We start from the raw sequence: 27555 nt of genomic DNA, 5'->3' as shown, positions 1-27555 counted from the left end.
CAATTTTTGAGCTGGTGATAGAAAGTACCATAACAAGTTCTTTCCCAAATTCTGTTAACATAACATCCCTAAGCTCTAAAAGCATCTTCCTAGCCCAGCTGTGCTTAGGTAGAGACTGTACTTGCTAAATATTTGCACCCTTGAGAACATATAAATCAGACCAAACCACCCAAAGAGAACCAGCCTTGATTAGGATAAGCCACAAACATCTCATCATGCAAGCTTTGTTCCAAACCGAAAGGTTCTTGAGACCAAAAGCCAAACTAGCTTTGGCACCCTTAGCAGAAAGCTATACCCTTTCCAAAGAGAAGAATTACACAGCTTATTAACTTTAGAGGGAAGAAGAAAAACATGGTACCATAATTTTTGCATACTAAACAGAACATATTGAATAAGTTGGAACCCAATTAAGAGTGTTCTAATCTTCAGCCCAATAATCTCCTTGAGTGAAAAAAAATTTCGAGGAAATCGAGTTCACGAGTCCTATTTTATTATTCAATTTGAATTTTTATTTAATCAAGTCGAGTAAAATAAAATATTAATTGAGTAGAATCGAGTGAAATTATTTGAGTTAAATTAAAAAATTAAACATTTCAAATAAAAATATTGTTACGGTATAACTAATTTCATGTTAGAACACATAAATTTAAAAACCATATATATTTGAAAAAAAAATTCAAAGAAAAATAATATTAATTACGTCCCAAAATTATTGTTTTAGAACATTTTTTAAATTTAAATTTTTTATACATTTTTTTAGAGTTTTTTAAAATTTTTATTTTTTTAAAATATAAATTTTGAATTTGAAAAATTATTTTGAATTTTTGAAATTTATTTTGTAACTTGAGAGAGACCAATTTGTTTATTTTCAAAGTTGACAGAGAATAAAAGGGTATTTATACCAATCTGTTATTCGAATTATTCGACTTATTTGAATTGTGAAATTCAACTTGACTTGAACTTAAAATTCAAATCAACTCAAATAATTTAAATAACTCGATTTAATTAACTCAAAATTTAAAATTTTTTTCAACCTTTTATAATCGAATCGAATTTTACTTTCTCCTGATCTTCTCAATTATCGCCTAACATTTTATTGAATAAATCCAATATATTACCAATTATCAAGATAGATCTTAGGTTGTCTGTAGTAAAGACTAAAAGAATATTAAAGTCCCTTTAGATGGAGTTTTATTTATAGTGTGGTGCCTTTAATTTTTTTTTATTTTACATTATAATATCGTTATAATATTTAATTTTATATTTATTGTTTTTTTATATTAGGTACAGCGCAAATTCAAAATAACCCTAATAAAACAAAATTGTGTTAACCGTAACTTTTGACAGTTTGGATAATTAAGATAAGTTTAAATTTGATTAATTTTACTTTTAAATTTGATTTAAAATAAAAATAAAAATAAAAAATACTCAAGCTTGCTAAAACACAATCAATACAAAAGGAAAAATTAAACCCTAAAAAGAGCCAACTTGATCCATGTTTTGAGCAAAAAGCCCAGAAATTTGGAAAATGATGATAAATACTAAGAAAACAAAATAAATACTAAAACAAATATATATATATATACATAGGAAAATGAAGTGTTACTGTAACTTCCACGTATCTTTCAATGGAGGCACAGTGTTACTCACGTGGCACAAGAAGGTTCATCTTCAAAAGATCCAAATGACGTGGCAAGCAGATGATCCTCGCAGCACTCAATATTCCATGTTTCCAGCAGTAACAGAGTAACCAAAACTCTCTCCTCTTTTTATTTTTTTTTGAACTAGGAATCAAATTTGTCAATTTCCTTTAACTTCAATTCTACTTTAAAAAAATTTCTTTTTTTTTTTGTTTCAGCTATTGAAGTTCCGATTTCGCTTTGGGGAAGCCTCAACAGCCCTTTTTATCTTCCATTTGTTGCTTGTGAGGTTTGTTTCCTGATAAACTGTAGGAAATAGAACTTTTTTATGTTTATAATTTTGGACTGTTTGTTTCCAGGGAATCAAAATATGGGGAAAATACTTAATTTCTTGAAATGGGTTATTATCAAAATGATTTATTCTTTTGGGTTCTGCAAGTTTTTTTGACTATATATTTCATTCACGTTTGAAACTGTAGGGAAAAACCATTTTTTCCTCTTCAAATTTGAACTCTTAATTTCCAGGGAATAAAAAAAATCGGAGAAGGGATTTAATTTTTTGTAATGGGTTTCTACCAATTTATATTTTGGATTTCTAGGCAATAGATAATTTTGTTATGTATCGCTATAACATCAAAAACTGGATTTTGAGTTTATATATATATATACACACACTATATACACATATACATTTGATATGCTTAATTTGTTGAATTGGTATTCCCTTGAGAGTTAAAATAAGGAGGAGATGATTAAAGAAAATATAATAGTTTGTTTTTATTGGAACCCACCCATTGTTTGAAAAGTCAAAAAGGGTGGGCACCGAAAGTAGAAAGTAAAATTGGTTGGCAAGTTGGGTTAAAAGTTGGCATGGGATAATTGCAATTTTGGTCCCTAATTGTATAGGGACATTGCAAGTTGATCCTTGAACCTCAACTATAAATAGGCCTAACCATTTCTTACTTTCTTCATCCCACACTTGCCATTCTCTACTTAAGGCAATTGTTCTCTCTCCCTATTTGTAAACTTTCACTTGTATTTTTGGAGTGAAATATATTTGGTAGTGCCCGAGGACGTAGGCAAAATTTGCTGAACCTCGTTAAAATTCTAGTGTTCTTTAATTTTGTTTTGCAAATTTTGCAAGTGTCATTGTAGTGATTTATTGTGCTATTAAATTACGATAGAGGGATATTCTGGCTAGGAAAGATCTGGTATGTAAGCGATCCTCGTGATCCACCTCTCTTTCCTGGGAATTGAACTTAGTGTGATTTTTCAGTACAATAATTTTACTCTTTCACACGCTTCCGCGCAACAATTGGTACCAGAGCCAGGTTCGTACTTGGGGAATACGACCGTTTACGGTACTATTCACGTATACGACACTATTCACGTATACAGTACTATTCACGTATACGAAACTATTCACGTATACGGTACTGTTTACGTATACAGTAGTTGGGATTGAGGAGAAAAATGGCAGCAGCATCGTCATCAGCAAGGACTACTGTGACAAATGCAAAATTTGAAGTAGAGAAATTTGACGGTACCAATAATTTTGGTATGTGGCAGTGTGAGATCCTGGATGTCTTATGTCAGCAAGAGCTGGATATAGCCCTTGAAGAAAAACCTGACAAGATGGATGACAAGGAGTGGGCCAAGATCAATAGACAAGCGTGTGGTACAATCCGCCTATGTTTGGCCAAAGAGCAGAAGTACTCCGTCATGAGGGAGACATCAGCGAAGAAGCTGTGGGATACATTGGAAGAAAAGTTTCTAACGAAAAGTCTTGAAAATAGGCTTTATATGAAAAAGAAACTTTTTCGGTTCACGTATGCACCCGGTATGTCGATGAATGACCATGTGAACTCATTCAATAAAATTTTAGCAGACTTGCTAAATTTGGATGAGAAATTTGAAGATGAAGACAAGGCATTATTGTTGTTGAATTCCCTTCCTGATGAATATGATCATCTTACCACCACATTGCTTCATGGGAAAGATTCAATCACATTTGATGCAGTCTGTAGTGCGTTGTATAGATCTGAGACTCGAAAGAAAGATAAAAGAGATCACAGAGATACAACTGCAGAAGTCTTAACAGTAAGAGGTCGTTCACACAGCAGCAAACCTGGTAGAAGGGGTAAGTCCAAAGGGAGACCCGCCAAAGATGAATGTGCCTTTTGTCGTGAGAAAGGGCATTGGAAAAAGAATTGTCCTAAGTTACAAAAGGGCAAGTCTATTTCTAATGCATGTGTAGCGGAGCATGATGAGGAGTCAGACTTTAGCTTGGTTGGCATGGCAATGGCATGTCAAACGGATGAGTGGATATTGGATTCGGGATGTACTTACCATATGTGTCCTAATAAGGACTGGTTTTCTAGTCTTGAAGAACTAGAAGGTGGAGTTGTTTTTATGGGCAATGATAGTGCCTGTAAGACAATGGGTGTAGGTACAATCAAATTGAAGAACCATGACGGCTCAATCCAAGTTCTGACAGATGTTCGCTATGTACCCAGCTTGAAGAAAAATCTCATCTCATTAGGGGCCCTAGAATCTAAAGGGCTCACAATCACTTTGAGAGATGGATTACTAAAGGTAGTAGCTGGGGTATTGACGGTGATGAAAGGCACTAGAAGAAATAACTTGTACTATTTAAATGGAAGTACAGTTATTGGATCAACATCAACAGCTTCTGTGAAAGATGTAGATTCAGAGGCTACCAGGTTATGGCATAGGCGATTGGGACATGCTGGTGAAAAAGCTTTGCAGACTTTGGCGAAGCAAGGCTTGTTGAAAGGTGCAAATTCTTGCAAATTGGAATTCTGTGAACATTGTGTTCTGGGCAAGCAGACGAGGGTAAAATTTGGTTCAGCAATTCACAATACGAAAGGAATTCTGGACTATGTTCACAGTGATGTGTGGGGACCTACCAAAGTGGCTTCTTTGGGAGGTGTGCACTATTTTGTCACTTTTCTTGATGATTATTCAAGAAAAGTATGGGTGTATCTAATGAAAAGAAAAAATGAAGTTTTGGATGCATTTCTGAAGTGGAAGAAGATGGTGGAGACTCAGACAGGTCGAAAGGTCAAACGACTTCGATCAGATAATGGTACTGAGTACAAAAATGATCCATTTCTACAAGTATGTCAAGATGAGGGCATTGTGCGACACTTCACTGTTCGAGATACACCACAGCAGAATGGGGTGGCAGAACGCATGAATCGGACTATACTGGAGAAAGTTCGATGTATGTTGTCCAATGCTGGATTGGGCAAGGAATTTTGGGCTGAGGCAGTTACATATGCGTGCCATCTAATTAACCGATTGCCATCAGCTGCAATAAATGGAAAAACTCCTATGGAGATGTGGACTGGTAAACCTGCTACTGATTATGATTCTTTACATGTTTTTGGTTCCACTGCATATTATCATGTAAAAGAATCTAAGTTAGACCCAAGAGCAAAGAAAGCATTATTCATGGGTATAACTAGTGGTGTAAAAGGATACCGTCTCTGGTGTCCTGATACAAGGAAGATTGTTTTCAGTAGAGATGTAACTTTTGATGAATCAACCATGATGAAGAACGAGGATTCACAAAAGGATGACAAAACCAGTAGTACTTTGCAGCAGGTGGAGTTTGAAAAGGTTAATGATGATCCAGCTAATATTGAAAGAACAAATGATGAAGAAGTTTCGACCCAAGAACTTCTACAGCAACAAGATTCAATTGCATATAGGAGGCCAAGAAGAGAGATTCGTAAGCCTGCTCGCTTTGACGATATGGTGGCCTATGCACTTCCAATTGCAGATGATGATGTTCCTTCCACTTACACAGAAGCAATAAGTAACTCTGATGGTGTAAAGTGGAAGCAAGCTATGAATGAAGAAATGCAGTCTCTTCATAAAAATAGGACTTGGGAGTTGGTGAGACTGCCCAAGGGAAAGAAGGCAATTGGATGCAAATGGGTATATGTAAAGAAGGAAGGATTTCCTGGTAAAAATGAAATTCGATACAAGGCTAGATTGGTAGCAAAGGGTTACGCTCAGAAAGAAGGAATAGACTACAATGAAGTGTTTTCTCCAGTTGTGAAGCATTCGTCTATTCGAATTTTGCTAGCCTTGGTTGCGCAATACGATCTTGAACTAGTTCAGCTTGATGTGAAGACAGCATTTTTACACGGTGATTTGGAAGAGGAAATCTATATGACTCAGCCTGATGGATTCAATGTTGCTGATAAAGAAAATTGGGTTTGCAAACTGACAAAGTCGCTTTATGGATTGAAACAATCTCCGAGGCAGTGGTACAAGCGATTTGATCAGTTCATGAAAGGGCAAAGGTACACAAGAAGTAAATTTGATCATTGCGTATATTTTCAGAAGCTACAAGAAGGAACTTTCATATACTTGCTCTTATATGTTGATGATATGCTAATAGCATCTAAGAGCAAAGTTGAGATTGAGAGATTGAAGACTCAACTCAATCTCGAGTTTGAGATGAAAGATCTAGGTGAAGCTAAGAAGATTCTTGGCATGGAAATATGTAGAGATAGAGCTCATGGCAGAGTTAGCTTGTCTCAGAAGCAGTATTTGAAGAAAGTACTACAGCAGTTTGGCATGAACGAGCAGACCAAACCTGTAAGTACCCCGTTGGCTTCTCATTTCAAGCTTTCTGCACAACTATCTCCTTCGACGAATACAGAACGAGAATACATGTTGCAAGTTCCGTATTCTAATGCAGTGGGTAGCTTGATGTATGCAATGGTGTGTACAAGACCCGACATTTCACAGGCAGTTAGTATAGTGAGCAGGTATATGCATAATCCTGGAAAAGGACATTGGCAAGCTGTGAAATGGATTCTACGGTATATTCAGAAGACCGTGGATGTTGGATTACTGTTCAAGCAGGATAATACACTTGGTAAAGGTGTTATTGGGTACGTTGATTCTGACTATGCCGGTGATTTGGACAAGCGAAGATCAACCACCGGTTATGTGTTTACACTTGCTGGAGGACCAATAAGTTGGAAGTCTACACTACAGTCTACAGTTGCATTGTCAACCACAGAAGCCGAGTACATGGCTGTAACAGAGGCTGTAAAGGAGGCTATTTGGTTACAAGGTATGGCTAAAACCTTGGGGTTGGTTCAGGAGCATATTAACGTGTATTGTGATAGTCAAAGTGCTATTCATTTAGCAAAGAATCAAGTCTATCATGCACGTACAAAACATATCGACGTACGATTCCATTTTGTGCGGGAAATTATTGAAGAGGGGAAAATTTGTCTTCAGAAGATCAAGACTGCAAATAATCCCGCAGATATGATGACTAAGGTGGTAACAGCAACCAAGTTCGAACATTGTTTGAACTTGATTAATATCCTGCAAGTTTAACAGTTGAAGAAGGCACTATCAAGTATTGTTGTCAAAGGCAGAAAGAATTGTGTGAAGATAAGATTATCCTAATCAAATCTTCAAGGTGGAGATTATTGGAACCCACCCATTGTTTGAAAAGTCAAAAAGGGTGGACACCGAAAGTAGAAAGTAAAATTGGTTGGCAAGTTGGGTTAAAAGTTGGCATGGGATAATTGCAATTTTGGTCCCTAATTGTATAGGGACATTGCAAGTTGATCCTTGAACCTCAACTATAAATAGGCCTAACCATTTCTTACTTTCTTCATCCCACACTTGCCATTCTCTACTTAAGGCAATTGTTCTCTCTCCCTATTTGTAAACTTTCACTTGTATTTTTGGAGTGAAATATATTTGGTAGTGCCCGAGGACGTAGGCAAAATTTGCTGAACCTCGTTAAAATTCTAGTGTTCTTTAATTTTGTTTTGCAAATTTTGCAAGTGTCATTGTAGTGATTTATTGTGCTATTAAATTACGATAGAGGGATATTCTGGCTAGGAAAGATCTGGTATGTAAGCGATCCTCGTGATCCACCTCTCTTTCCTGGGAATTGAACTTAGTGTGATTTTTCAGTACAATAATTTTACTCTTTCACACGCTTCCGCGCAACAGTTTTCTTTCCTACAAATTGGTTTCATTGATTGTTAATCACTTAGCTGCCTTTGATTTTCTTTGTACTAAACTTTTAGTAAGAGCATGAGCAAATCATAATCTTAAAGAAATGATTATGAAGAAGAAAGGAGGTTTATTTGTTTTCTATTCCTAGCTTTTTTATTATCAAATGGATTTAGGGCATCAAATTGGGTAACATAGTATTAAAGCTCCTAAAATATAATAGTTTGTTTTCTTTCCTACAAATTGGTTTCATTGATTGTTAATCACTTAGCTGCCTTTGATTTTCTTTGTACTAAACTTTTAGTAAGAGCATGAGCAAATCATAATCTTAAAGAAATGATTATGAAGAAGAAAGGAGGTTTATTTGTTTTCTATTCCTAGCTTTTTTATTATCAAATGGATTTAGGGCATCAAATTGGGTAACATAGTATTAAAGCTCCTAAAATATATGCCAATGGTGCATTAAGTTCTTTAGGTCATGAGTATCCAGATTCGAGACCAATCATGCACAATTATATGTATAGGTCTTTGAGGCTCATCATGTGTGGGCTTTAGTCTAGTTTGTCCAGTTTATTTTGTTGGCTTTAGTCCGGATTGTATCAATTCTTAGTCGGTTTGTAATGGTTTACTTCTACTTGCGGTTACTCAAACAAGTCTGTTTATATTAGTTTGATACATGTGGTTACTCAGATTTGTTGTACTTATTGCAACACTTCAGAAAAGCATACCGACCCCATGTTTGGCCTATTGGTTATTGGTCATGGTTGTGTGCGTGGCAGTGGTTTGCTCCTACTATTGGTGTGCGGGTAGTACAAAGAAAAACTATGTTCTTTACTTTTTCTTATACCATGTTGTGTAGGAGGAATGCCTCAACAGATAAAAGCACCCAAGCAGGTCCCTTCCTTTGAGTATGAACTTTTTGAAGGGGACCCTGACCTGCTTAGGACTGTTGTGGCTACACCAACTCAAACTGCACCATGGATTGACCCTTCCTCATTGAAACTGAAGCATAGGATCGGTCGAGGACCTTTTGGCGACATTTGGCTAGCTACTCACCATCAATCAGGTTTTGATTTTCAAGAATATCATGAAGTTGCAGTTAAGATGTTGTATCCATTGAAGCAAGAACATATGCAAAAGTTCATTGATAAGTTTGAAAAGTTGTTCTTGAAGTGTAGAGAGCTCCCTGGTGTTTGTTGGTTGCATGGTGTCTCTGTTGTAAATGGAAAGGTGACCTTGCATACACACACACACACATATGTATGTATGTATGTATGTATGTATGTATGTATGTATGTATGTATATATGTATGTTCATTCTAACACAGTATTTGATTTTACAGATTTCCATTGCTATGAGATTTTATGAAGGATCTGTGGGTGATCAAATGGCTCAATCAAAAGGAGGCAAGCTCTCACTGCCTGATATCTTAAGGTAATAAATTGTTATACATATTTCTACGCTGTGAAGCACGGAGTGCCATTAAATCGAGCTCCTTGATATTTACAGGTATGGGAGCCAATTAGCAAAAGGGCTCATCCAGTTACACTCAATAGGGTTGTTGGTTCTCAATATGAAGCCTTCCAATTTCCTTATAAGTGATCATGATCAATTAGTTCTTGGAGATTTTGGAATCCCTTATCTACTTCTCGGGATTCCGTTCTCCGACTCTGATATGGCACTTAGGCTTGGAACTCCTAACTACATGGCTCCAGAACAGTGGGATCCTGAAGTACGAGGTCCTTTATCTTTGGAGACCGATGTTTGGGGATTTGGGTGTAGTGTAGTGGAGATGTTGACCGGTGTTCAGCCATGGTTTGGGAAATTGTCTGAAGAAATTTATCACTCGGTTGTGGTTAGGAAAGAAAAACCACATGTACCGAGTGGCTTGCCTCCAGCTGTTGAACATGTTATCAATGGTTGCTTTGAGTACGATCTTAGAAATAGACCGTTGGTTTCAGACCTTTTACTTGTCTTTGAAAGGTATGTGCTTTTCACCTTTCTTTTAGATTCAACGGTTTATTATATTTTCATGAGAATAGCATATTTTAACCGCTGATATTTTGAGGCTCGATTTGCAGCTCACAAAATGCTATTCATGGTGATGGAGGATGGGTTGGCCTCGGAAGCCGACCAATCAAAGAAAAATCAGTTGGTAATGGTTACACCACTTGGTATCTCTCCAAGGATCATCTTCAAGTGGGCGATACAGTTCGGTCAAGAAGCCCTCTGAATGCCCGCAGACCTCATACCGTGGATGTTCGGGAAGGAACTATTGTTGGTTTAGATGGTGATGCTGATAAGAATAGCTTTGCTCTGGTGAAAGTTCCCGGAATGCACAATGCTCTCCGAGTCCAGGAGTCAACACTCGGGAGGGTCACATTTGGTTTTGCTGTTGGTGACTGGGTCCGCTTGAAACAAGAAACCAATTCCCATTCTCCTGTGGGAATACTACATGCCGTGCAGCGCGACGGAGCCGTGTCAGTGGGATTTTTAGGATTAGAGACTCTCTGGGTAGGCAAGGCTTATCAGCTTCAAATGGCTGAACCTTACTATGTCGGGCAGTTTGTGCGGCTCAAACCAAATGTGGTTACTCCTCGGTTCGAATGGCCACGGAAGAGTGGAGGAACATGGTGCAGTGGAAGAATTTCAGAAATACTTCCAAACGGGTGCCTCGTTGTAGAGTTTCCAGGTAGATTTGTTCTCGGAAACGAACCCAACAGATTCCTAGCCGACCCCAACGAAGTGGAATCGGTGTCCTTCTATACTTGTCCTGGTATAGTCGAGAAATACCATCATGTTGAGGATTTCCATTGGGCAGTGAGACCACTAGCAATTGCCTTTGGTTTATTTACAGCCATGAAGCTCACTATATTGATGGGGCGCGGGATAAGCGCACGACTGAAGAAAAACCGGCCGAATAGCCAAGACAGTGGTGACCGGAAGTCGGGATGGAGGAGGATATTTAGAGATGCTAGTTCCACCACCAAGTAAATTAAGGAAGAAGTGTTAATCTAAGATGAAACAAAGCACATATAAATAAGGTTGTGAATAAGTAGCAGACAAAGGTGTGTAAATATATGTGACGAAGTCTGAATGTGTTTGAAAATGGGATGACATTGAGATTGCTTGCTTGTATAGGCATTTTCAATATGCCCATTCTGGTTTTTAACTAATTTTTTTAAAATCCATAAATATATAAAAATAGATAGGAAAAAATCATTAAAAAGTAAGGAAATAATAATAAAAATATATAAATATTTATAAATTATACAAATATTTAAATTAATTTAAATCCGATTTAATTAATTTTTATCGACTTAAGTGAATCAATTTCCTTTTTTAATTGAATATTCTCCATTTATGTAAATTAAAAATTTTAATTATTTGTTTTACATTTAAAATAAAATTTATCGTATTTTAAATTGATAGGGTAAAAAATATTCGGTTTGAATATTTACATGCATTAATGAATTCAACATTATTAAAATATTAACATAGATAATATATAAAAAGGAATTTAAATACATTTTTATATTACTGTTTAATTATAGATTTTAAAAATGCACTTTTTATTATTTAAAAATTTTATTTAATTATGATCTTATTAAAATATTTAGTTAATTAAAATTATTTATAATCATATTTATAAATAAAATTAAAAGATTTTATCAACTTTAAAACTCCTTCCATTAAAATTTGACACATAGAAAATTAAAATTTATATTGAATTAATTTATATTTAAAATTATTTTTAAATAGAATATTCGATTTTAGTATAAATATAAAATTTTAATTATTTATATAATAAATTTGTAAAATTTTATAAATATTTATAACTCAATATAATGTAATATATTTGTATAATATCTATGTATAAAAAATTGGGAGCAGCAACGCGCCAACCCGCAGCTCCTTTAGAATCTATTCCACGCGCCCGTTACCCACATTTAAAAAAAAAAATTACCAAAAATGAAAAACAAAAACCGCACCGTTTCAATCTATTCCCTTTCTTCTCCAACCAGTCCACAACCACTGTATAAAGAAACCCCTCACATTTTAAGCCAAACCTAAGTCCGAATTTGAATCCCATCAGTTTCTCATCAACCAAACAGAAAATTTCAGTCTAAAATTCGAATTGTCGTTTTCTAAGTTAAAATAGAAGGGGAGTGAGGGATTGAGACTGATAGCGATAAGGAGATACTGTTTTTTATTTGATTTAGCGAAGGATGTCTGCGGCAGTGTGCGGGAGCAAGAGATCGTTCTTCGAAGATATCCCGTCACCGCCATCGGCTTCTTCCTCTAAGAAGCTTCGGCGCTGCTCGCCGTCGTCTCCTTCTTCTGTTCGTTTATCTCCGTCGCCATCTGCTCTCAATCACCTCCAGTCTATCTTCCCTCACATGGACCCCCAGGTATATCGCCTTTTTTAGTTAATTTTGTATTTTTATTCGTTAAGTATATTCCTTATCGTATTTAACAAAATTGATTTCAGAAATCTGTGAATAAGGTATAACTGTTTCTTGATTTCTTGCTTTAGTTGTCATTTCTTGTTTAAACTCTCATCCAATTAGATTTTATAATTGTTTCCTATTGTGTTTTAAAGGAAAAAAAGTAAGTTTCGTCTTCATTTGATAGTCTAACAATTATAATTGTGCGGATTTAGGCCATGAAAGGGGCTGCTAATTGAAAATCTCTGATGTTGGCATGTATTCCGGTCCTAGATTAAGTTGGAGCATATAGTTGGTTACTTGTAAGATTATCATTAATCAATTCTTTGAGTAGGGTTTTCTTTATTAGTTCCATGACTGTAAATAAAATTGTATATGATGTTTTACTTATTTTACAGAGTAAAGGATTTAGATTTTTTGTCTTCTTTCTGTTACATAGCTTTTAAACGGATTGGTTTTATTGTTCCATTGTTGATCGAGGGATTGTTATTGGTTGTTGAAATAGTGATTCATCCATTTATTCCATTATAATTAGCAATTATTCGTTTCAGCTTCTGGAGCAAGCGCTATTAGAATGTGGCAATGATATAGACACTGCCATCAAGAAGCTGGAGGATCTTTGCTTAGGAGCAGCAGAGGCTAGAGGGGGAAAGACTTGTACCGTTGAGGAACTGGGCACAACTACTGAGCAGGGTATACCCCTTTTTTTTGCAATTATATTCATTTAATTTTAGCATTGCCAGCTGAGTTTCCGATCAATATTATTTTTACTTGTAGTTTAATGGTTGGTTTGCAAAAGCGTTTCTATGATGAACTGGAAATGTTATATTATGCATCTAATTGATGAATATGCTGTACAAATCAATAAATGCAAAATTAAGTCTTCAACTCTTATCAGAATCAATAAATTGAATCAAGTGACAAATCTTCATTTTAATTTTGACATCCTATGTCCGAGTCCTTAGCTTTATGCATCCAAGTTCCAATATTGTATTGTGGTTATAATCGACAACATGTACTACATTGAAGGCTGATACCACAACATCAATTATTCTATGTTAATTGTTGTGCTGTGTGTGATATGCCATCTATTTAAGCTGGACAGTCATCACTTTGTAAATGGAATCTCACATCTGCATTAGCAGGTATATTGACTAATAATGGAGAAGCTGCTGCTGCTGCTGCTGCTGTGACTATTCAGAATCCATCAGCCTCTGAAAATATGCCTGCTGATGGTGCTGAATGGGTGGACTTGTTTGTGAGGGAGATGATGAGTGCTACAAGTGTGGATGATGCCAAATCCCATGTCTCTAAATTGCTTGCAGTTTTGGAGAATTCCATAAGTAAATGTGTTGCAGAAGAGACGGTACAAAATTTTCAAAAGGTGTTATCTCTTAACCATCTTTGGATCTCTATCTATCATTCTTTTCTGGACTAGCCAGAGGTCTGCAAACGTATGAAGCAACTTTTAGACAAAATGCTATATGGACACTTAATGTTGGTTATTGACATGAACATGATCGAGAGTAATAGGAATCAATATGATCTGCAATGAAATGTGTGTGATTATGATGCTAAGGTCAGCCTGCCTTTACATCAATGTGTCAGACATGTGCGTGGTGTTGTTGGTGATTGTGAATAGCTGTAACCTGGTGGGTCTTTTGGTCATGTCGAGTGCAGAGCAGGCCCATTTAATCGGTCGTTGAATTGAACATATGAGTGTCAGATGTTAGACACCCGAATTCAAGCAACATAGGTTTTCCACATCCATGAAATCAACGCAGGCTTATAATAAAATTTCCTTTTAGTACCGAACTGAAGTTGTTAAAAATAAGTAATAACTTTGTTTACTCATTTCTGTTCTTTTTTCCAGGAAAATCTCATGTTAAAGGGACAAATTGAAGCGATGATTCAAGAAAATACAGTCCTCAAACGTGCAGTGGCAATCCAACATGAACGACAAAAGGAGTATCAAGATAAAAACCAAGAGTTAGAACATTTAAAGCAATTGGTGTCTCAATACCAGGAACAGATGCGAACTTTGGAGGTCAGAATCAAAATCTTTTAGATCTCTTCAATCAATAAAATGTTACCCGTAATACTGTGTTGATCTTAAGGAACTCATCTCTATATTTCGCTTGTATTACTTGACAGGTAAATAACTATGCATTGATGATGCATTTGAGACAGGCACAAGAAAGCAACTCGATCCCAGGACGGTTCAACCCGGATGTCTTCTAAAGAACAAAAAGATGAAGTGGTTTAAGGTAGTAAGTTGTGACTGGTATAATTAGCACAACAATGCTTTTTTCATAATCTGTTTTTTGCTTTGAGTTGATATATGTTTGTTTGATTTAGAACCTCCCTCTTCGGTTTGTTAAAGGACTACTATCATTTTTAATATTTCAAAGTGATTCAATTGAATGCTAATATTACTTTTGTATATCCAGAAATTACCAACCATTGTAATTGTTTTAAAAATCACCATTTTAGTCCATATCCAGAAATGTATTCTCATTTTACTCGGATACGGTATATCATTAGTCCTTAGAATTCCTGTCCCTTTCACTTTCTTTTTCAAACTCTTTCATTCCCCCAAATCTTGCTTCTCTTCATTTACCTAAATGATCTCATCAACAAAATCAAAAGCAGCATTCTGCAAAAAACCAAAAGCTTTATTCTTCCATCTCAGACATTGGCCATCAAATTGACTAGATGTTATTTTACTCGTTTATTGGTACTAATCATTTGTATTGATTGTTGAATTATCACATGAAATTTTCTAACCAGATATTTTTTAGAAAAAAATTAACATTCCAGTGACTTAAAGAAAACCTTTAAAATAGTTTAAATAGATTAATAGTTATTTATAATTTTTTGAAGTTAGGAAATTAAAACATAAATTTACTAATAGTTTGGTGATCTTGAGTGTAATTTATGCTGATTATTTTTCAAACAACCTCGAACTGCATTTTTTTTTCTTTTTTCCTGATTATAATCGTATCCTGATTGTGTGCTAATTTTGTCATCAAATGATGATAACCGTACCAAACCTTTGTTCAGATAATTAGCAATATTTTGTCCAACTATCTATGGACCATTTATTGGAAGATATACACTTCAAAAAAGAAGAAGAAGAGAACGGGTCCTTAATTTACTTTGTTTAGCTGGCAAATTAATAGGAACTTAACACCTTAACTTCAAGCAATTGATTTTACGCATATTGGAAACTTGGATCAAGGAGATTGTTCTTATTTTCTTAATGCAACGAGTAAGAGGGTCAATACTCTTCGTTTTTGTTAAAATATTTATGTTTTATATTTAGGTTCGATTATATTTATATAATATATGATATTTTAGGTTGTTAAAGAATTTTAAAATATATAATTATATCTAATAGTTATACTAGATTTGGGTTGTTGATAAAATAATTTTTTTCCCCTTTAATGAAACAATAATTGGTTCATTTATGAGATAAATTGAGGAAGCCTCATGTTAATGTTGTTTAACCGAAAGAATCTAATTGAAGTTTTATGATTACATTTAATTGTTCCTATAATTTCTTCTTGCTTTTGGCTTCCCATTTTAGAAATATTACGAGTTCGTGTCTAATGCGTATTTAGATATATGACAGTATAAATTCCGAATTATCAAAAAGAAAAGTTCTTTAATAAATATATTTCAAATATAAATTCGAACAAGTGATTATACCTTGAACAAATCCATATGCATAAGTAAGGATAATAATGGTTTAGTTAAAAAAAATATGATTAATGTGCGATATTTTATTTAATAAAAATGAACTAATACTTTTACCATGGTTTTTCTATGTTTGTTATCAAATGGAAAACATAGAAAAATTCTGGTGGAGAATAGAGGAAGAAATAGAAGAAAATAGAAAATAAAGAAAAAAATTAAAAGAACATAAAAAAATGCTTAAAATAAAAAAATATAGGGATTAATTGTAGAATTTAACTTAAAATTTTCGTTTAAAATAATAATTTAATGCATTGCATTATTTTACTGTTACACTATTAGTAGTAATTAACGACTCAGTGATTAAAACGTAACATTTTAAATATAATTAATTAAAATGTAACTTTGAGCAAATAAAAGTGACTAATTTGATAATTTAACCATATATAAAAAATTTTGAGCAGCAACGCGCCAACCCGCACATTTTCAAAAAAAATACCAAAAATGAAAAACAAAAACAACACGGTTTAATTCCATTCCCTTTCTTCTCCAACCAGTCCACAGTCTAAGCCAAGCCTAAGTCCGAATTTGAATCCCATCAGTTTCTCATCAACCAAACAGAAAATTTCAGTCCAAAATTCGAATTTTCGGTTTCTAAATTAAAATAGCAAGGGAGTGAGGGATGGAGACTGATAGCGACAACGAGATACTGTTTTTTGTTTGATTTAGCAAAGGATGTCAGCGGCAGTGTGTGGGAGCAAGAGATCGTTCTTACTCACCGTTTAGTTCACCTTGTTTTATTTATTTTTTCCAGTTTTTATTTTGTCCTCTACCCTTCACTTTCTCGGCAACCAACCACTCGAATTCGAACCCAGGAAATGTCGTCTTTCGATTACCCTATACTCTCACGTAGTGACATAATTTCAATTCTGGCGGAGTCACAGATCGCCGCCGTCACTGACAACGATTTCAAGAATATCAAACCCGACTTCGTCTCTAATCTTTACACGCGCCTCCTTATCTACCTCGACGCTCTCAACGAGTCCGCTCCTTCCCCCCATAAAACCAATTTCCTTTCTTCTTTTTCTTTTGATATTTTTTTATAATATTATTTACTTTTTGCAGGGAAGACCAAGGGCAAGTTGAGTTTTCAGCATTGGAGCAAATTGAGAACCCGGATCTTCTAATCGGGTCATTCCAGGTTATGAATTTGTATTGCAGGTTACGAGAGGTGATGGCTTCTCTTAATTGTCCGATGCAATTTAACCTTAGGGATTTGATCAAACCTGATCCGCGTCGGACCGAGCATTTCCTCAGCGGAATCCTCAATTTTTGTCTTTATAAGTACGCATTGCCTGGCTTGAAAAGTTTTGGTTTTGATTTGCTTCAGTTTTAGTTGCCTCATTTAGTGGTTGGGTTTAGAAACAAGAAATTGTTATATAGCCTAATCAGTTCAGTTGTAGGTTCAAGTAGTTTGGATGTGAAATGTTTATTTAAATTTACTATGTCAGCATAGAACATAAATGGTTTTATAATTTTCAATAATTTGAAATGTTTTATTAACTTCTGAATCCTTGTAATTGGCATAGAAAAGCCTATATGATGTGTCACGTTGTGGTTTTCTGGGATGATTGATATATCATTCTGCTATAAGAGAAATGATGATGTTAGGCATGATGTTCGAAGTAGTAATTTACCTTGCATGGTTTTTAAACCACGCAATATACAGATATTTTTAATCCCAATTTTCTCAGATTAGTCTTCTTTTCTGATGGCCTTTTATTAGAAATTCTGGTTCACGGTAAATTTCCACAGTAAATTTCCTTTAATCAGTTTTCCAATCTTTTCCAGCCTTGCATGCATTAAGGTATTCTGTTTGTTGATTTCCATCTCAGAGAAACAAAAATGAATCTTCTAAGACCAATTGTAGAGGAACTGGCCCTTCTAGATGATCAACGGAAGGAGTGGGAGGCTAAGATTTCTCAGGTATTTGCAGAATGACATGTGATACTTTAGCATAAAGATCAGTTTTCACCATATCTCTGCCATGCAGTTGAATGAGGAGATTGCAGGTTACAGTGAAGCAAGAGAAAGGGAGTTTCCACTAGTTCAAGAGATAGAATCAAAAGTTAAAGAATTGCGTGAGATGATTGCTGGCCTCAACAGTAACCAGATGTCACTGAGAACTTCTTTTCGGAATTTGAAGGAGAAGACTGGGCAAATGGATGAGAAGGTTAGAATGTTAGCACTCCTTACAAAAGCTTTATTTCACTGACGTAGACATGGTGACAAGTGTTCAACTTTGAGAGGAGAGTTAACCTATATATGTTTTTCAAGTTGACATTTAAGAAAATACTTATACTCAAAAGTTTTTGACCATATTATGTGCTTAGATTTAGATCTGTCATCTGTGTCTCTGAATTATGGGTAACTAAAGATTTTGTGCTTTGTGTTGTCAATGTATTTTCAACTGAGTAAACCAAGTCTTTGAACCTGAAGGATTTTTTCATTGTAGTGGGTTCCTATTAAAATGGTGAGATACATCATATTCGTCACTTGTGTGGAGGATCTTCCTTCTTTTAATAATTAGACCACGATTTGATCCTAATGTAGATTCCCTTTTTCAGTAACTGTTTCAAATTTTTAGGTTCAATGTGATTTTGGCTTTATACGTGCATTATCCCCTCTTTAAGCGTTAGTGCTATTTATTATTGCTTTTTATGACAAGCGTCTTCTTTACAGATTTCTAAGGCTGAGTTTGACCTGGTTCAAAGTGTCCAAGAAAATGCAAATCTGCGATCAAAAATAGTTCAGTCACCAGATAAACTACAGGTGCATATTCCTTCTTATTAAGTTTAACTTAGGTGATTATGGCTCAGTTAAGTAAAGCATTGCTGTGATTGATTCTCATAAACCAAGTATATATGCTAATGATGCTACTCCAAATGGGATTCTCGTATGAGTTTATTTTTTTCTGGTTTGTGTTTTTATATATGGTTATTTATTTTTCTACCAGTGGTATTGTGCAATTACACTTTTAGTTACAGGATTTGGGAAATTCTAGCCTACACCGAGACACATTATACATAGCTGTCCTAATTGTTTTGACCAAAAATTGTATCTGGCATGCATGACTAGGGCATCTAACTTTGATAGATAACATAAAATAGAATCATGTTCCACTGAGGACCTAATTATCCTCCTAGCATATGTACCCTGATTTATGTGTTTGCTATCAAGCTTGAAACCACCTTTATATTACTATAGTATTGTTGTCATCTAACCTTACATGCACATCTAAAACTTTATGTGATTTTCTTTTCCTTTTCTGGTTGTAGGCGGCTTTTTCTCATGCCCTGTTATTGCTTGTTACTTTCATCCCTCACACTATTTATTTATCATTATTTTCATCTTTGTTAGAAACATGGAGTAGTTGCATATCCGATTTGGCACCTTTCAATTCTTATCACATCCTTTCAAGTAGAGGTGTCTATACTTGTACATTTTTCTAGTATCTAAAGTTTCAGTTTTGATTCAACTTTGTTTTTAGATCTTACAGGCATGTGGCAAGCGCCATAATCATCATGCAGTATTTAAAGTTGTTTTCCTTTAGCATTTATATGAAAAGTAAATATAGTGCTAATCACTTTTCTTTGGTAAATTGTCATGTTGATTGGAGTATTTAATGTAGGTTAGTTAGCTTGTTATTCACTGCTTTGTGGATGGTATGACTGCACTTTTGCACTAAAACATTATTCTCCGTGTTTCTTTCTTTACTTTTATGTTGCCAAAAAGAGAGCTTTAGAGGAGAAGAAATTAGCTCGAGATGAGGCAAAGTATGCTGAGAGGTTGGCTATGCAGTCTTTTCAGGAGAAAACTGCCACTGTTGAGGTCTACAGCAAGGTATGCCCATTGTCATAAACCATGGTATCAGGTGTCATTGTCAGACTTATCATCATTCATCTGAAAACTGAGTGGATGAGAGTTTAGCTTGCATGATTTCATTTAATTAAATGCATTCCTACATATGAAAGAATGCATCACGAGAATGTTCATAATTTATTATTCTTAATATTAGAAGAATGCACATTTATCTGTTTCATGTAAGAGTTAAAAATTGCACACCTCGCCTTTTGTGCAAGATCCTGTTGTCTTTCTGTTTGTATCTCCGCCCTCATTGTGTTCAATCATATGTTATCAGTGAACTTCTTGCTTCACTCTCTCTTTTGTATCCTGTTCTGTTGGACAAATCCAGAATCATAAGATTGGATTCTGTTGGGAGCTTTAGACAAATAATATGAGCAGGGATGAAAGCATGTTCACATGCATGCATTTGAGTTATGAACAGATTGATCTATCATCGGGCTATCAAACTTTAGATTTTCCCTTAGGAAGCTTGCTTCTATATTCTTTCATACTGTTAAATCTGAACTTTTGTGTATCTATTAGCAATCAAAGTAAGCACTTTTTCCTTCACATTTCAACAATAATTGGTTAACGCGATGGGAAGAAAGACTACATTTTTATCAAACAAAGGTGGCAAAATATCTCAAATAGCAGAAAGAAATGAAACATTACTAGTTAATTATACATCAGAAGAGCCAACTAGAAAGATATTCAGAAAGGTTTCTGGAAAAGCATTAAAGTGCATGGGCATCTAGTTGACATAAACGCATTATAAACTTCATATGGTAGAAAGTGACGGATAACTTATTATTGATATTGGGTGTTGCTACAGGCTCTAAAGAAAATGTCGAAGCACTTTGCCTTGATGCAAGCTATACATGAACAGGTACACAGACAGTGGGCCAGTTCCCTTTTTGTGCCTTTTCTCTAAAACTGAGTAGCAATGTCTTTGGCCTCCACTATTAAGTTTTCTATGGCTTGTCTTTTGGAACAAAATCCTCTCCCAGCCCCTTCTCAGAAAAAGAAAAAAAAAATCAGTTTTAGCTTTTAATAAAGTTGCAACTCTTATTGCTCCTTTACCTTAAATTAGTGAATAACTTATTTCCTAAAAGGAAAAGTTTTGATTTTTGAATGCTAGCCTTTTTACTTTGCTTGAGAACCACTTAATAAGCTAAATACCTTGTTTATAGCATTGTTCATTTTAATAGGTGAACTCTGCAAAATCAGTTGAAAAAGAATGCAAGGGTTTGAAAGCTAAGCTAAGTGATGATGTTGTGTTAGACAAGTCACTTGAAGCTAAACTGATTGAACGGCAAGGAAAAGGCAGGTTCTCATTCCAGCTATGTTGTATTATTGTCTGTTTTAAAATTTAAGCCACTATGTAGGTGCTTAAATCTTTTATCTTTATTATTTTACCAGTTGGACAATTGGAAGAACACAAAAGGCAGTTACAAAAAGAAAGAGATCTCAAGTTTGAGGAATCTACCAAACATTTGAACAGTGTGAAGTCGGAGGTGTTGTCTAAGCGGTGTGAGCTGGAAGCAAGGCAGAAGAAGGTTGAAGATGTGGTAGCAGAGGTAATCGACATGTCTTTTTATTCCATGGTACCAAATTGTCTCTACTTTCTACCAGAAGTTGCTCAACAACTCCCCATTTGTATTTCTTAAACTTATTAGGTGGACTCCATCACATTAAAGACCAGTATGGTAAGAGAATCTGGAGCTGCTAAAGTTCAGCAATTGATTAGTAAGTGTGAAGAGATTGTAAAACAGGTACTGTATCGCTTATGTTAACCTTGAATCTGTCTTTACATGTGTGCTCTTCAAAAAAACTGAATATTTGTTCTTTGGTTCATTCAACCGGTAAAAATCTTGTTGAATTGGGACTATTAGAAGAGCTCAATTTAGTTAGAATAGAATTATTATTTGATAATTATCAGAAAAAATAAAGAACTATTAGTAAATATTCTTTCAAGCTATGGAGGATGTAAGATTGCAATATCTGGCCGTCAAGAATTATAATGCCTTGTTGTTGTTATTACTACTTCTGCTGCTGTTGTTGAGCTGTGTTCGTCTGTGTTGTCTTATGCTGAGTTCATTGTATATTTGAAATTTCATTTGTTTTAGTTGATATAAGGCTTGAATCTAACCTCATGAACTGAAAATGTTAATTTGACTGCAGTTTCAACAATATTCATCCTCTATCGGGGTCCTCTTGCCAGTGGATGGGAATGGAACAAAGACAACATTTGATTGAGTAGCTATAACCAGCCTTCAACTTTAATTTCAGGAAGCCACTCGCTTGTGTGTAAGTTGTTATTAGTGCGTAGCAGTAATATATATTGATTTGGTCTCCTATTGCTACTAATTTCTTATGGACTTCCCATTACTGTATGACGAGGCTTGTAAGCAAGTTCAATTTATAGTGTGTACCCAAAAAACAATTCTAATATCAACTTTTTATGGTGTTCCGTAGAAGATATGTAAGGTAGTGTTACCCTTTAGCTTTTATGTTTCTTGCTTGATTTACAGTTTAAAGTTTTAACAGGATTTAGTAGATCAAAGTCGTAAAGCATCCAAAGTCAGTGGCTTAGCTCAACTGGATTTAGTTTATACCCTTTTATATGTATGTATTTAATTATTGGCATGTACCTAGGTTGAGTCTCAAGACTCGGTGCACATTTGATAGTTTTGATAGGTTGAGTTTTGTGATCTAATGGATACTTTGATTCTTTTGGTATGTTTTGGTGGTATGGACCTATAATGTCTTAATTGATAAATTTTAATGCTTTTTTATTAGATTGATATGCATGTGTATAAGTGTTAGTTTATGTAAATAACCTTGCATATGTCTCGAGAGACACTGATGGATTTTGGCATTGAGTTTAGGTTCGATTCTTAACTCCAAGTTTGATTACTTTTAATCTCTAAATGTATCGAATAATATCATTTGGCATTCATTAAACATGTTTTATTTGTATTATTGCATTTGTAAGGGATTTATTTTGTTTGAATGCCAAGTTGCTTAGTATTGGAAGTGAAATTTTGTTTTGAGTTGTTCGGCAACTTAATGTGATATCATGCATTCAGAATCGGTGACTAGGTTGGGTGTAGGGTGTCATACGAAATTACTTTACTAACTAATTACTTCAGTTACTAGCAACTTAATTGTAACATGGATAAGACTCTTCAGCATATATAACACGTGCTGATTCTTGAAAAATATCAATCTTTAGTAGTATGTGTGTCATCAATCCAAGTTTCTTTCGTAAATAAGAAAAGACACCTTCAGTCAATGGTTCTGTCAATATGTCAGCAATCCGCTCACTTGTTGGCATACAATTAACCTCGAACTTCCGATCTGCCACATGATCTCAAACAAAATGTAACTGAAGCTCCACTTGCTTTGATCTGGCATATAACACAGGATTACTAGACATAGCAACCACACTTGTATTGTCACACAATAGTACAGGAACTGTTTCAAGATCAACTCCAAGTTCTGCTAAGAGTGGCTTAATCCAAACCAACTCCAACATAGTATTAGCTACACTCTTATATCATACCTTAGCTGTAGATGAAGCAACTATAGGTTGTTTCCTTAAGCACCATGAAATAGGATTACCTCCAAGAAAGATTATTTATCCTGAAGTGGACCTATTATCCCTAATCAGCATCTAATATGCCACTTGCTTGTAGATTGAGAATGCTTGAACAATAACCCTTGATATATAGTACCCTTACAATATCTCAAGATCCTCTTCGCTGCTACACAATGTGATGTACAATATTGGTTCATGTATTGACTAACCTTATTCACACTGTATGTGATTTCTGGTCGAGTAGCTCCCAACTATGCGAGGTCTTCCAATAAGCTGCCATCAATGGTTAACAGCCCTGGTGAACTAACCATAGGAGTAGGCATTGACTTGCAATTCTCCATTCCTGCATCTTAAAGCAGCTCAATAATGTATTTCTTTTTGTGCAACATCTTCCCACTAAAACTTTGTGCGTTTTTCAAACCACGGTTTTGAGGCTTGATTTAGACCATATAAAGCCTTTATGTAACCGACAACCAATTGTCCACCACTGCCATGTCTTCTCAAACCTAAGAACTTGCATCGTATACACCTGTTCCCTTAAATCACGATTTTAAAAGGCATTATCAATGTCAATTTGCCTCCCCTTCCAACAATTAGTGAGATATAGATGAAGGAAAGATAGGTGTTGCTATTGAGTTTGAATTTTGAGTCGAGTGAATTAATAGCAGGTATTGATGTTGAGGAAGCTAAGGTGTTTGAAGAACTTAGATTTGATGTTGAATGAGTTCTTATTGTAGGTGAAGGTAAAGGATTTAGTGCACTAGAGCTTGACGTGAATGGCTTGAAAACTCAAGCACCCCTCTTCAGTTACTTAATCGATCATAGTTCTTAAGATTTTACTCATAACCTTAGACGGAACAATTAGTGCTGCTTTTTTTTTTTCTCTTTTTTTTTTCTTTTTTTTTTTGAGAAGAGAGAAAGTAAAGCAATTTTGATGATGCCGAATCCACCGAAAATAAATTTCACACTTAAATAGAGCAAAAAATTGGAACATAGGAAGTAGAGTTGATCCCATAAGGACTGATCCATTTCAATCTATAATTCATTGTAACAATAATATGTCATAGGCAAATTTCGTACCCACAACTTATGCCAATTATATGAAACACAAAAGGGATTAAATCTGAATGTAACTAAATAATAGAAAAATGAAAAAAAAAAGCAAACTGAAATTAAATTTGAATAAAGAAATATGACTAGAAACTCTAGCTTCAGGCGTGATTTTGACTTTAGCTTTGACCTAATTTTGAAAAATGAATTTTCTCCTCCAATCAATGAGTCGGTTATAGTGATCGAGGAACAGTCTCAGACCATTAGCCCTTCTATAATGGTAAATTAACTACAAAAACAACCCTCAGCTAACTCTTATTAAGTGAATAACCTTCGAAGCACCTTCCACGATTTTATTCTTCAGTAGCTTGCGAAGTAGTAGAACCATGCTCAAATTGATGGCCAACCTCAATCGCATGAATCATTTAAGCTTATTGTTAAATCCATTAACAAATCTAATTATTCACTCAATTAATTACATTAATTAGTTACATGCTTTCTCTTTTTTGTTTTTTCCTTTTATTTTTTGGTTACAAACTCTTTTTCCCATATTTTGCCTTCTTCCATCACATTATGAAATTCCCTTCAATACTCAAAGATGTTTCTTCATTTACCTAATTATCTCGATCAACAAATAATAAACAACGTCCGTGTAATGTTGAATTTTATTTTAATAAACGCAACCCATGTTTTATATTTCTCGGTATTGTCAACAAGCACCAGTGGTCTAGTGGTAGAATAGTCTCATGCACAGCAAATCCATGGACCAACTCAGGCAAATCCGCTGCCGAGCCCTAACAAGACCACCCATTTTGCTTTTACACAGTTATTTCCTCTTGTATGTATGAACTTGGTGACATGGGCCATGTACTCAAACTGTTCGATCAAATTCCCAAACCGAAAACTGTCTTCTTTGGGAACACAATGACCCAAGGTTACTGTAGGATAGATTGTCCAAAATATGGGATTTCAACGTGTTAAAAGTTAAAACTGAGTGTTAAGCCTGATAATTACGCCTTTCCTTTCCTCTTCAAGGGTTTTGACAGAAATGTTGGGTTTTCATGGGAAAAAGTTGTATTGTCATGTGGTGAAATTTGGGTTTGGTTCTAATGTTCTTGTGCAAAAATGCTTTGATCCATATGTACTTCTTGTGTAAAACGAATGTGATTATAACATGATATAATGCAACGTTAAGTATTGCTTGTTAGAGTGAAAAGAAAACTAAATGTTTAGTCTTCATTTGATATTCTAACAATTGAAATTGTGTGGATTTAGGCCATGAAAGGGGCTGGCTAATTGAAAATCTCTGATGTTGGCTTGTATTCCTGTCCTATTTTTGCAAGTTCTAGATTAAGTTGGAGCATATAGTTGCTTACTTATATGATTATCATTAATCAAATCTTTGTGTAGGGTTTTCTTTTTTAGTTACATTACTGTAAATAAGATTTAGCTTTTTTGTCTTCTTTCTGCTGCATGCATAGCTGTCTTCTTTCTGTTGCATGCATAGCTTTTAAACTCTTCGGTTTTATTGTTGCATTGTTGATCGAGGGATTATTATTGGCTATTGAAATAGTGATTCATCCATTTCTTCCATTATAATTAGCAATTATTCGTTTCTGCTTCAGGAGCAAGCGCTATTAGAATGTGGCAATGATATAGACACTGCCATCAAGAGGCTGGAGGATCTTTGCTTAGGAGCAGCAGAGGCTAGAGGGGAAAAGACTTGTCCTGTTGAGGAACTGGGCACAACTGCTGAGCAGGGTATACCCCTATTTTTTGCAATTATATTCATTTAAGTTTAGCATTGTCAGCTGAGTTTCTGATCAAAATTTTTTTACTTAATAGTTTAATTGTTGATTGATGGTTGATTTGCAAATGCGTTTCTATGATGAGCTGGAAATGTTTACATTACGCATCTAATTGATGAATATGCTTTGCAAATCAATAAATGCAAAACTAAATCTTCTACCGTTAGTTGCCATTTCTTCTTTCAACTCATCAGAAGCATTATCAAGTGACAAATCTTCATTTTAATTTTGACATCCTGTGTCCATGTCCCTAGCTTTATGCTTCCAAGTTCCAATATTGTATTGTGGTTAGAATCAACAACATTGACTACATTGAAGGCTGATACCACAACATCAATTATTCTATGTTTAAGCTGTGTGTGATATGCCATCTGTTTAAGCTGGACAGTTCTCATTTTGTAAAGGGAATCTCGCATCTGCATTGAAATTGCAGGTATATTATCTAATAATGGAGAAGCTGCTGCTGCTGCTGCTGTGACTATTCAGAATCAATCAGCCTCTGAAAATATGCCTGCAGATGGTGCTGGTGCTGAATGGGTGGACTTGTTTGTGAGGGAGATGATGAGTGCTACAAGTGTGGATGATGCCAAATCCCATGCCTCTAAGTTGCTTGCAGTTTTGGAGAATTCCATAACTAATATTCGGTCCTTAAAAAGTTCCTAGCTTTGCCTTGACTTCATTGTTGAATGTTGTTCATATGATAATAATGGTTCAATTCGAAAGATATTCAAGAATAATTGTAAAAATTCATTTTTAATTTAATTAGTTGAGTGGCTCATGGTGTAAATCATCATTTATTTGTCTGTACATGATTGAATTGAAAGAGGGTAAATTGAAACCACAATTACTAAACTACTAGTAAATTTACTCAACTTCAAAAAGTTACATAATGATCATTAAATTATTTGAAAATTTTCATTTGAGTCACAGGATTGTTAAACTCATTGTTGTATGACCTTGTCGGTTCACACCGCCTGCACCAATCAAAATTTTTTTTGCCCTTTTTCTTCTACAATTCAATATTTTTTTAATGAAATAGTTTTAAACGCACGAATCTACGAAAAAAATTTAAACAACTTTCTTTTCCGGTCTCCGACATTGACGATCAAATTGATTTGGATTTAAGGCATATTCTTCTATTGGTCAATGGGTGTTGATACATCGTATCAAGCGTGGAATCATTGCTTGAACTTGCTAGCTGGACTTAGAAAAAAAAACAACTTAACAACCAATGACTTAAATAAAAATTTTCGAGTAGTTTAATGATTTAAATGAAAACTTTTGAACAATTTAGTGATCATTTTGTAACTTTTTGAATATGAACAAAATAAGCAAGAAATCGAAATACTGGATTCATCTCATATATCAAATCGAAATAAAG

At 34.8% G+C, this 27555-nt stretch overlaps 3 protein-coding genes across 12 annotated transcripts; all 3 read left to right on the top strand.

Annotated features, from left to right (window-relative positions):
• Positions 1-1706: 1706 nt before the first annotated feature.
• On the top strand, positions 1707-10803 carry LOC121230811 (E3 ubiquitin-protein ligase KEG). Of its 4 annotated transcripts, none has more exons than XM_041116266.1 (6): positions 1707-1746; positions 1859-1929; positions 8524-8924; positions 9008-9099; positions 9175-9648; positions 9747-10803. In XM_041116266.1, the coding sequence occupies exons 3-6, from the start codon at positions 8529-8531 to the stop codon at positions 10657-10659; spliced, it is 1875 nt and encodes a 624-aa protein (XP_040972200.1). In that variant the 5' UTR covers positions 1707-1746; positions 1859-1929; positions 8524-8528; the 3' UTR covers positions 10660-10803. The 4 variants fall into 4 exon arrangements, with proteins under 4 accessions (XP_040972200.1, XP_040972202.1, XP_040972201.1 ...); XM_041116268.1 differs by having other exon boundaries at positions 1708-1746; positions 8524-8894; XM_041116267.1 differs by lacking the exon at positions 1707-1746 and having other exon boundaries at positions 1749-1929; positions 8524-8894.
• A 770-nt stretch (positions 10804-11573) lies between these two features.
• Positions 11574-14543, top strand: LOC121230812 (uncharacterized). 2 transcript variants are annotated; one of them, XM_041116270.1, is made up of 5 exons: positions 11574-12077; positions 12665-12806; positions 13259-13497; positions 13987-14160; positions 14268-14543. In XM_041116270.1, exons 1-5 carry the CDS (start codon positions 11895-11897, stop codon positions 14352-14354), a joined length of 825 nt encoding a protein of 274 aa, XP_040972204.1. In that variant the 5' UTR covers positions 11574-11894; the 3' UTR covers positions 14355-14543. The 2 variants fall into 2 exon arrangements, with proteins under 2 accessions (XP_040972204.1, XP_040972203.1); XM_041116269.1 differs by having other exon boundaries at positions 11648-12077; positions 13256-13497.
• Positions 14544-16287: 1744 nt separating this feature from the next.
• Positions 16288-26977, top strand: LOC107937389 (kinetochore protein NUF2 homolog). 6 transcript variants are annotated; one of them, XR_001694657.2, is made up of 13 exons: positions 16288-16851; positions 16935-17153; positions 17705-17795; positions 17863-18042; positions 18552-18641; positions 19605-19712; positions 20548-20601; positions 20924-21038; positions 21135-21292; positions 21392-21461; positions 21897-22022; positions 25992-26127; positions 26608-26977. XR_001694657.2 is itself a non-coding variant. In XM_016870262.2 (11 exons), the coding sequence occupies exons 1-11, from the start codon at positions 16688-16690 to the stop codon at positions 21965-21967; spliced, it is 1320 nt and encodes a 439-aa protein (XP_016725751.1). In that variant the 5' UTR covers positions 16288-16687; the 3' UTR covers positions 21968-22223. The 6 variants fall into 6 exon arrangements, 2 of the variants coding, with proteins under 2 accessions (XP_016725751.1, XP_016725750.2); XR_001694656.2 differs by lacking the exons at positions 25992-26127; positions 26608-26977 and adding an exon at positions 22263-22454; XR_001694658.2 differs by lacking the exons at positions 25992-26127; positions 26608-26977 and adding an exon at positions 22263-22454 and having other exon boundaries at positions 20924-21042; positions 21392-21487.
• Positions 26978-27555: the final 578 nt, after the last annotated feature.

Source organism: Gossypium hirsutum, chromosome A06 (genome assembly GCF_007990345.1).
Source record: "Gossypium hirsutum isolate 1008001.06 chromosome A06, Gossypium_hirsutum_v2.1, whole genome shotgun sequence".
In the NCBI taxonomy this organism is placed as follows: domain Eukaryota; kingdom Viridiplantae; phylum Streptophyta; class Magnoliopsida; order Malvales; family Malvaceae; genus Gossypium; species Gossypium hirsutum.
The sequence above is the reverse complement of the archived record's forward strand: the minus strand, read 5'-3'. Positions and strand labels throughout refer to the sequence as shown.